Raw genomic sequence first — 9,771 nt, 5'->3', positions numbered from 1 at the left:
TCCCGGCAGCTGGAGGAGCAGCAGAGACTCATCAGGGAGCAGATCCGCCTGGAGAGGGAGCAGCACAGCCAAGGTGAGCACAGGGCAGCCCAGAGCCCTCATCTGCAGGTGGCTCTTTGGGAGCTGCCCACCTTTAATTTTTCCAGTTGTCCCAGCACAACCTCCTTGCAGGGAAAAATGCCTCAGAACAGATCTCCTGCTTGTATTTTTGCTGACCTGTTTCTAGCCTTGATCGTGGCAAGTCTGGGCATCCTAGAAGGAAAAAATGCTGCCATGGRATATTCAGTCCATGCTGCAGTTCCTGTTGCACAAGATTTTTGGGGCTGGAGTGGTCCAGTGGAAATCTCAAAGTTCTTCTTGCAATCATATGTACATTCTCAGAAAATTTTGTGCAAAATCTAAGTGCTGAGGAATTTTCAGCCATGTCCTTTCCATCCATCTTTTTTTTTTTCTCTCTCTTTAGGCAAGCAGGAAAGAAATGGAGCAGAAGGCAAAATAACTCCTAAGCTCAAGGTAAGACATCCTTAAAAAGCTGGGTTTTGGTGAAAATTGATAGAATATGGTGAAAAATAGAAGGGACAGTTCAACCCTGCTGAGCTGGTACATCCTTTTTCACACTGGAGATCAAATTCCTCTATGGAACATGCATTATCACTTGAACAGCTCCTTTCCTTGCTGTTGGAATTCCTTCTTCCTTCACCTTTTCTGATCCTGGAGTTGAGTTGTCTGTGCTTTAATCACAGGGAAATATCTGCTAATTAGCATGGCAGAGCCATTAGCATCCTTTCAAGTGTGATCTTTTTTTATTCCAGCCAGCAGCGTTTCTCCCTGTTCCCCAAACAGTTTGTTCCCTGTGCTCACTCCTGTGCTGAGATCAGTCTTGGCARGCCTGGCAGTGTGGCTGTAAATAGCAGACGTGGTGAATGTGCAGGGGGTGGGAGCTGCTTGAGCAGGCAGCACATCCAAGCAGGAAAAGTTAACTCSTGGTGTTTGCTTCCCAGCTCAGGTGGAAATGCAGGAAAGAAGATGAGACRGGAGGGGGATACTCCAAAGATGTGCTGCTGCAGATCCTGCAAAAGGTCCTGTCTGACACTCTTCCCTGTTATTGGGTCTTCCCCTGCTGTAAGGATAGTGAATTCTGGGAAGCTACATATCACAGAATCATGGAATGTTGGGTGGARGTTTCCTTAAAAATKATTCYRTCACACCCCCTGCCATGGGCCRGGACACCTTCTTTAAACCAGGTTGTTCCAARCTCTGTCCAGCCTGGCYTTGAACACTTCCAGGGATCCAGGGGCAGCCACAGCTTCTCTGGGCAGGGCCTTACCACCCTCCCAGGGAAGGATTTTATTTTAATAATGTAATCTAAACAGCCAGTTTGAAGCCATTCCCTGTGTCCTGTCACTCCACTTGTAAGCTATAAACTGGAGTGGCTAATTTTCTTCCCTGTTCAGCTTTCTCATGCMGTTTTCAGAGCTCATCAGCATGATCATGGAGTCATTAAAGTTGGAAAAGATCTCTTAAATCATCAAACRCAACCTTTGAACCAAGTCGGATCCTTTGATCCAGGTGCTGGGAGCTGTTTCCCTGCTAACAGCTCTGCCTGGCTCCCAGCAGGGACTCCTGCTGAAGCAGAGCAACTGCAGACTCTTCCCACTGGATGCTTCCTGCCCACTTAGTCTGGCTGTKTGGTTGTGGTGCACTCATCTTTCACATCCATCCCTGCTGTGGGAAGTGTAGAGACAGGCACAGACAAGCCTTTGATCTGATCAATCCCAGCCTGGCATCTTTATTTCCCCTCTGAGCTCAGCAGCTCTCTTGCACTGGGGCTTGTTGGGAGCTGAGTGTGTAGCTCCATGCCTTCCCAGATTATTTCTTGGAGGGACAGAAACGGTGGCAGGGTGGGATCAGTGGAAGCAGGATAGAAATGGTGACAGCCCAAGCCCCATGTCTGTGAAAACACACGTTTTCTCTTTGTGTTTGTTTGATAAATGAACTTGACATCTCTCCTGGCTCTGTAATTAACTTYCCTTCCTTTCTTTCTTTCCACAGTATGGTGACGTGCTCAATTTGTTGATCTCCAGCAGGAGGACTGGGAGCGCAGTGGTGGAATTTGCCACCGTGAAGGCAGCTGTGAGTGTGCAGAGCCCCTGCTGGGTGTGCTGGGGGTGGCACAGGACAGGGTGACAGCCTGGACACAGCCCTGTCATTAAGGCAGTGGAGAAGGGTAATGAGAGTCTAAAGGCACAGAGGCACAAAGGGAGTGGCAGAGCTGGAGGCACAAACCCGGAGATCAGGCACATAAACAAGCAGSTTGTGCACAGAACAGGCTGAGGGAAGAGGCACTGCCTTAAAAATCAGGCACTGAGCACTTACTCAGCTCTCTCTGAAGGTGAATTASCTTGGAGTTGGGCTTAGGTGTTTTGGAGGTGATATCAGGCAYTTGCAGTGGAAAACAACCCAAAATGTCCTGACTCCCTGTGTGGGAGCAGAAATCACTAGTTAACCTCAGTTTTAGTAGTCCCATCAACTTCAGCTGTACAAGATCTCTATTTGTTGTTAGCTGTTCTTTCACTCATGTCCAAGGAATAAAACACCCCAGAATGGTGTGTGACCTGTTTATCAAAGRTATTGGCAGGGCTATGGACCATAAAGGTGCTTCCCATATGAAACCTGAGTATCATGGAATAGTTTGGGATGGAGGAGTCCWTAAAGATGATCTAATTCCAATGAGTCTTATAGAATGGAATCATAGAATGGTTTGGCTTTGAAGGGGCCTTGAAAGGTCATCTGTTTCACACCTTCCACTAACCCAGGTTGCTCCAAGGCCCATCCAGCCTGGCCTTGGACATTTCCAGGGATGGGTCTTGGCCTTGAGGTCAGTGCAATATGGGAAAAAGATTGTTAGTGACCTGAAAGGGAGCAGGGTCTGAAATTCAGGTGCTGATGGAAGAATCTCTTCCCTACCAGGAGATGGCTGTGCAGAATGAGGTTGGCCTGCTAAATAACCCCCTGAAGATTTCCTGGCTGGAGGGGCAGCCCCGGAGCCAGCRCAGCACCGTCCTCCCTGACAGCACCAGCCAGCCCAGGACCTCACAGGTGAGGAAAACGGGCTGTGGGATGGAAATCTGGTGCTGTAACAACCTAAATCTCAGTGTGCTCCCTAGCTGTGGTCAGATAGAAGCTCTTGATGCCAGGCCTGGCTCTCTGTGCTGGATCAGTGGCTTTTTTTTTTTTAAGAACCTCTTGTCTGGACAGCAGCAGGCTGGGGACTGGAGCTATTTGGGTGACTGGATCTTCACACGTTCCCTCTCTCCCAAGTGAAAAACAAGGGTGTTCCTCACTCAGCCCAAGGCCTCCAGTGCCATTCTGATGGGATTTTTTAATCTGTTTTGACTGTTGGAATCCTCTGAGTGAGCACTGCTGAGAGGTTCCTTTAGAGAGCCTGTGTTCACAGGGGGAGGAAATTTYAGTGCTGGAAGGAAACTTCCATTCTCAGGGTGTGCAGGAGGGAGGAGAAAACAATATAAACTAAATACCCTTTTGTGTCTTTACTCCCTAATTTTTTTAAGGTTGTGAGATTGTTCAGTGCATTCAGTCTCTTGATATTTTCATAAGTACTTTATTGACATTGTTTGTATTTATGCATCAGAATGGCTGGTGGTTATCCTGTCCATATAGGACCAGGGAGACTCCTGCAGCCACAGAGTGCTGGGAAGGAAACTGGGGCAAAAAGCAGAGCCCAAACCACATGATTTGGGAATTTCTCACTAGCAGAGGGTGAGATCTATCTCATTCCTACTGAAGGGGCTTGCTGGTACAGTTGGAACTCGGCAGTGGCTTGCAGCCTCTGTGGGTTCAGATCCCTGCGTTTGTCTTGGCCTGTTTCCACCCCTGAGGCTTGTTAGTGTGGAAGTGCAGCGTCTGCCCGTGGTGTGGGATTAGTGTGGTGGGGCAGCAGGGAGAGCAGGAAYGCAGCACATGGAGCTGCTGACTCACTCACCTCTGTCCAACACAGCCTTCTCAATCCCCCCTGCCTCTGGGAATGGTGAGGAGCTGCTGCCAGGGCTCTGCATCCTCCCCAGGAGTTGCACTGCTGGTGCTTGGCTGTCCTTCCTGCTGCACTTGCTGGGATTGCAGGGCAGCCCTGGCTCTCCAAGTTCCTCTGCTTCCTGTTTTCCCTTGCTCCTACTCCAGACCCTCCCCAAATCCCCCTGCTGCATCCAGTAGGATGCTGCCACAACCTGTAATGGGTTAACAGCTCCTCTTGGCTGATCTGCTCCCAGCTGACTTAATTTGTGCTCTACAGCTCAAGAATGTGCTCAGTGAGCTTCCACATCCCTGTTCCCTCTCCCTTTCACACCCAGCCTGGCTTCCCAGCCACCAGGCTCCCCGTTCTTGCTTCCAGGCTGCACTTACCTCATTGTGATTTAAGCTGCCCTTGCTTCCTATTCACTTCCCGGCTCTGTTTTTGTCTGAATACACCCCCGTTCTGTTCCCACTCTGCCAAAGCAGCTCCTTCCCTGCTCTGCTTCAGGAAACAGCCCAAACCTGCAGCGTTCTCATGGCAACATGCTCACTACTCATCCTCTGCTCCCTGTCTGGGACAGGCAGCCGAGTACTCCCTGCCTGGGAGAGCCAGCCAGGACCTGAGTCCTGCCAAAATTCGCAGGTAAAGGGCAGCCAGACCCTCGCCAGGGRGGTGGGAAGCAGCTCCCAGGTGGAAGCTGTGCTGTGAGGAGGTGGCTGTGTTTCCACAGCCTGTTTGTCTCCTACAGCAACAGGTGCACGTTGTCCAGCAGTTCCTGGAGAGCTGCTGGAGCCGAGCAGGCTCCAGTTCCCCTCRGAATTCAAAAGCTGTGGTTTGGCCAGTGTTACTCCAGGCTATTGAGARCACTGGCTGTGTGATGGTTCAAAGCACACAGCGGCTGTGGAGAGCTTGTTTTGCCACTCCAACAGCATGGAACACTCAATTTTGGGAAGGTTTTYCCTGCTCCTGCAGTGGGATCTTCCTGCCTGTGCTCCTCAGCYATTCAGCCCTGAGAAGAGCCTCCTGCCTGGCACTCCTGCACCTTTTCCAAGCTCCTTGGAGGTTTCAGAGGGTTTGTTTCCTCAATCTGACTTCCAGGGTAAGAGGCAGCTGTGCCTTCTCTGGACCGCCCCTGTGCTTTGCTGTGGCCACTTCCAAAATTCTTGGTTATCTGGGGGCATGGAGGTCTTGTTATTGTTATTTTTTATTGTTATTATTTTTATTGTTATTATTTTTATTGTTATTTTTTAAAGGAGCCCTAATAGTCAAAAAGGTAAGAACTGGTAGTTTCTGCAGGTCCTTTTAACAGTTTGTTCTCATGCTGCCCCAAATGTTCTCAGCCTCCCAGAGCCCTTCCCACTGTCCAGCTCGGAGTGGGGAACTGTTCCTGTCTTGCCCCAAGCTGTGTGAGTTCTCCTCTGGGGAAAATCAAGTCCCAGCAACTCTGTCATGCCCCCAGCCCAGGAAAGCAGAGCCACACYGGTTCCCACCCCTCATAAAACCCTGCAGTGCCAGGAAGGGTGGATCTGGGCCACCTCAGATACCCTATGCTCCTGGTGCCTGGGATTTCTGTGCCTTTTCCCAGTGAAATGAGGCAACCAGACACTTCCAGTCACAGATACATTTATTCTTCCATGTCTGTACAGCTGGGAGCTCAGTGCATGCGTGAGGCAGCAGGGTCRGAGACATCTCTTCTCCTGCCAGGAGGATAAATCCACTGCTGGTGCTGTGTCAGGAGCCTACATGGATGCTTACCTGTTTCCAGGCTGGGAGTGACACCTGCACTGGAGTTAGGGGAAAAGAAACCCACAAGGAGGAGGAGAAAAAAACGCAGGAACAGCTTTGAGCTTTCACATCCAATCATGGTGGGAGGAGAAGCCCCAGGTCCCATCTCTCGGCCATCTGAGCTTTGGCTTTGGGGTGCAGTGCTGCTGGCTCCTTGCAGGCTTCCTGCTGTCCCACCAGTGAGCAGTGCCAAATCCCYGTGTGTCCCTGCCCCGCAGTGTCACATCCCCAAAACAAAAAGTCTCTCCCAAACAGTGCCAGTCTTCCCTGAGGAGGGGATGTGCAGTCCGGAGTGGGAAATTCCCGGGGTGGAGAGTGGAAAGTTGCCCACGAGACAGCAGAGAGTGCTCTCACCCGAGCACACAGCCAGAGGATTCCTTGGCAAGGACTGGGATGGTTTGTGCTGGGTGAGGTGAGGACAACAAAACAGGCCACACACAACAGGYGTGCTCCAGCATCCTTCCTCCCGCCAGGATCGGAGGAGCCGGCAGCAGCAGTGAGTAACCGGGATGTGACGGACAAGAAATACCTTCAAATGGCGTAATCCCGGGGGTTCTGTTTCCTGAGGGTCTGCAGGACATCCTCAAGGAGTGATAGCCCCAAATCCACTTTGAAGGACAGGAAGGGGTCGGCCAGGTCGGGAAGAGTGGTGCTGTTCTGGAGACCTGCCCCTGCGGTGCTGTGGTCCTCAGCCTGGTCCTTGTGCGTGGGAGTGGCTTTGTGGTACGGAGCAGCGTCGGAGAAGGAGAGGTCGGAGTGGGAATCCGTGCGATCGATGATGTTGGGGCAGCTGGAACTGTCCAGGTACAGCCGGGGTGGCTTGGGAGGGGCTTGTGCCTTGGCCAGGTTCTGCTCGCTCTGACAGGACAGATACTCAGACTTGTCCTTCAGATCCCTCTTCTGGCCATCCGTGTCCAGAGTGTGGCTGTTCTGGTTCAGGATGATGACTTGGTTGCCCAGCTTTTTGTGCCTCCTGAGGGAGAAGCGTCGGAAGAAGGTGGTGGATTTGAGGGACCCCCTGCGCCAGGTATCCATGCCGAGGGAGGCAGCGAGGAGCAGGAATGCTGACTCCTCACAGGCTGGGATCAGGAGGGATCAGCAGCGAGCCGTGCGACGGGAACAGCCCCTTCCTGCTCCGTTCGMGGAGCTGCAGGGAAAGCAGAGAGGCTGGTAGTGCAGGAAATGCAAACTCCACGCCGTGGCAGGGAGTGCTTGGCTCGGGTTGGATCTCAGGAGTCTCCTGTCAGAGCGGAGAGGAGCGGTGGTGAGCAAGCGAGCTCGTTAAACGWGTGCCGCGGCTCCGGGCTGGTGGGGAACGACAGAGGCACAGTCACCATGAGAACAGATCTAATCTGGCATCTAGAACAGAAGGGCACTCGGGTGCCATGGCAACCGGGCACCTTCTGCAGAGGGGCACTGGCGGAGAAGCGCCGTGGGTGGTTGGGAACGAGACGGTGASTCAGTCCCGCCGAAGGAACCCAGGGAATACAGGCGAAGGGAGACGTGAAGAGCGACGACACAACAGGCAACGCTGGGAAAATCGGGTGCAAAGAAGACTTACGCCGTGCTGGAGCGGCCTGGAGTGCAGGAGCGGGAGGAGAAGCTGCTGGAGCGCTCGGAGAACCAGGCCTGCCAGGCTCACCAGGACGAAGAAGCAAGTCCAGGGACTTCTCAGCCAGAAGTTCAGGAATTCAGCCAGGTTGGATCTGCAGAGCCAAAATTCGCCGGCTGCCGTCCCTTCGTGTGCCACCCAGCGCTGCTTCCCGGGCTGCGGCTCCCTGTGTGGATGTGTTTGTTTTGAGCCGAGCCCTTGCTGAGTCAGCCACGTCAGAAACTGGGTTTTACTGGACTGGTAATTGCCAGGATTGCAGGAAGTAGGYGTGTGGAGTGGCAAAGCCTCAGCCCACGCTCAGGCTCCCGGGAGCACGTGCTTGGAGCCCACCTGGATCCGGCTGTTCTCCCTCCTGCCGCTCCGAGGGCTCCTCGTGTCAGCAGAGCTCTCAAACAAGGCTGCAAATAATCTCCTGTCTGTTTTAAATTCCAGTCCCAGTGCGAGGTGGGGCTTCAGGTTTGTGTGGGTGATTCATCTGCATGAGTCTCATGCAGAAGCTTCCATCCAGCCCAGCAAATTCCTGGGGCTGGTGGATGGTGCTTGGAAGAATCCCCGCTGAGGGCTGATACCATCAGTGCTTTCTCAGATGCTGCTGCTGCCAGTACCCAAAGGTCATTTTGCTCATGTGGCTCCTAAGACACTAATTAGACTCCTAATTTCCCACTTGATGTTCCCTTATCTGTTGTGGGCTTTCATTGTGTCCTGGCAGCTGGAGGAACCACTTTGCCTGCACGGGAAAAGGAATTGCACTCGCCCTGTTTCCAGGCAGAGTCTTATTTAGCCATTCTATTGCCTTTGTCTCCCTTCCGCTTCCTAAGACATCCTTAAAGATCCAGAGAACCTGGAAGTGTTCAAAGCCAGGTTGAAGCAGCGTGGGCTAGTGGAAGGTGTCCCTGCCCATGGCACGAGCTTGGAACCAGATGATGTTTAAGATCCCACCCAAACTGTTGTGGGATTCTGTGATGCTCTGAGATCACCACTTAACCAGCTTCCTAGAAAAATGAATAATGAAGGGTTTTTTTTTCCCATTTACCTTCTGTCAAGACAATTTATTTCCACCTGAACTGTCAAGGAACGAGCTGGATGTTTCCAAGCCTTGCAAGTGCTTTCAYACATCCAAAATAGCGTGGCCACCTACCAGTGTGGAATGGCTCTGGAAGCAGTGCCAAAGCAACGGAGCAGCTGTCACCTGCTGCCCACGTTCATTAGGCAGAGTCTGCAATCAGCTGCCTTGACRTGACAGTTGCTGCCACACACAGCAGGAAGGCTTTGGAAAACTSTTCCATTYCTGTGTMAGGTTTGGGATTCCACACACAGCAGGAAGGCTTTGGAAAACTGTTCCATTCCTGTGTCAGGTTTGGGATTCCACACACAGCAGGAAGGCTTTGGAAAACTGTTCCATTCCTGTGTCAGGTTTGGGATTGTACCCACGTGGTTTTCTTTCTGCAGCCAGTTCGAATCATGGAATTGTTCGTGTTGGGAAAGGCCTCTGAGATCATGGATTGCAGCTGTTGGAATCATGGAATGGTTTGTGTTGGAAGGGACCTTAAAGCCCATCAGTTCCAGCGCAGGTCAGGGACACTTTTCACTGGCCCAGGTTGCTCCAAGCTCTGTCCAACCTGGCCTGGAACATTTCCAGGGATGGGGCAGCTCCTCTGGGCAGCCTGTGCAGGGCCTCAGCACTGTCACACAGTTGSAAGTTTGTCACTTCCATGACTAATCCACAGAGGTTTGATGTTTTTTATGGCATTGCCCTTTATAACAGGTGAAGTGTACACTGGACTTTGAGCACCAGCGTTGTAGGTGCAGGGTGAACTTCCYATCCAAGAAGATGCCCCATCCAGCCTCATGGAATGCTGACTCCGTGTCTGCCCTGCTTTTCTCATCAACCACACTTATTGCTGGTTATTTGTAATAATCACTTCAATAACAATTCCTGGTTATTTCCCATACTCAGGCAGCTTTCCCCCACCTCTCCCGATTTCTGTGGGATCAGAGTGCTTCCTGCCTGGAACACCGGTRTTGTGAGGGGGATTTGGGGAGGGGCTGTGCTGTCCTGATGGGCTGTGTGTTTCCTGCTCCTTGCCAGGCCTCGGTGGTGTCAGAGCGGGACTATGAGAGCCTGGTGATGATGAGGATGCGGCAGGCAGCCGAGAGGCAGCAGCTCATCGAGCAGCTCCAGCGGGAAGACGAGGAGGAGAAGTCGCACACTTAGCAGGAGACTATGGATTCTCCCACCGCTTCGTTCCCCCAGAGTTGTTCATTAATTTAAGCCAATAAACCTCCTTTTTTTAAAGGTGTTGTGGGAATAGAAACTCCTGGGGCTTGCAGCCTGTGTCCCTTT

At 52.1% G+C, this 9,771-nt stretch overlaps 2 protein-coding genes across 2 annotated transcripts in view; one reads left to right on the top strand and one right to left on the bottom strand.

Moving 5' to 3' along the window:
* DNAJC17 (DnaJ heat shock protein family (Hsp40) member C17) overlaps positions 1 to 9,732 on the top strand; it is a 14,972-nt gene extending 5,240 nt beyond the window's left edge. Inside the window, exons 6-11 of the mRNA XM_057379878.1 lie at positions 1 to 73; positions 464 to 513; positions 1,002 to 1,079; positions 2,053 to 2,133; positions 2,971 to 3,099; positions 9,517 to 9,732. The exon at positions 1 to 73 is cut by the window's left edge and continues 7 nt beyond it. Of these exons, the coding sequence (XP_057235861.1) occupies positions 1 to 73; positions 464 to 513; positions 1,002 to 1,079; positions 2,053 to 2,133; positions 2,971 to 3,099; positions 9,517 to 9,642 (537 nt within the window). The 3' untranslated portion in view covers positions 9,643 to 9,732. The remainder of the gene's footprint in view (positions 74 to 463; positions 514 to 1,001; positions 1,080 to 2,052; positions 2,134 to 2,970; positions 3,100 to 9,516) is intronic.
* On the bottom strand, positions 5,463 to 8,708 carry CUNH15orf62 (chromosome unknown C15orf62 homolog). The gene has a single exon (XM_057379874.1). It carries the CDS (start codon positions 6,848 to 6,850, stop codon positions 6,347 to 6,349), a length of 504 nt encoding a protein of 167 aa, XP_057235857.1. The 5' UTR covers positions 6,851 to 8,708; the 3' UTR covers positions 5,463 to 6,346.
* Positions 9,733 to 9,771: the final 39 nt, after the last annotated feature.

Source organism: Malurus melanocephalus, unplaced genomic scaffold (genome assembly GCF_030028575.1).
Source record: "Malurus melanocephalus ecotype Western Australia unplaced genomic scaffold, MMel_1.1 scaffold_426, whole genome shotgun sequence".
Classification (NCBI taxonomy): domain Eukaryota; kingdom Metazoa; phylum Chordata; class Aves; order Passeriformes; family Maluridae; genus Malurus; species Malurus melanocephalus.
The sequence above is the reverse complement of the archived record's forward strand: the minus strand, read 5'-3'. Positions and strand labels throughout refer to the sequence as shown.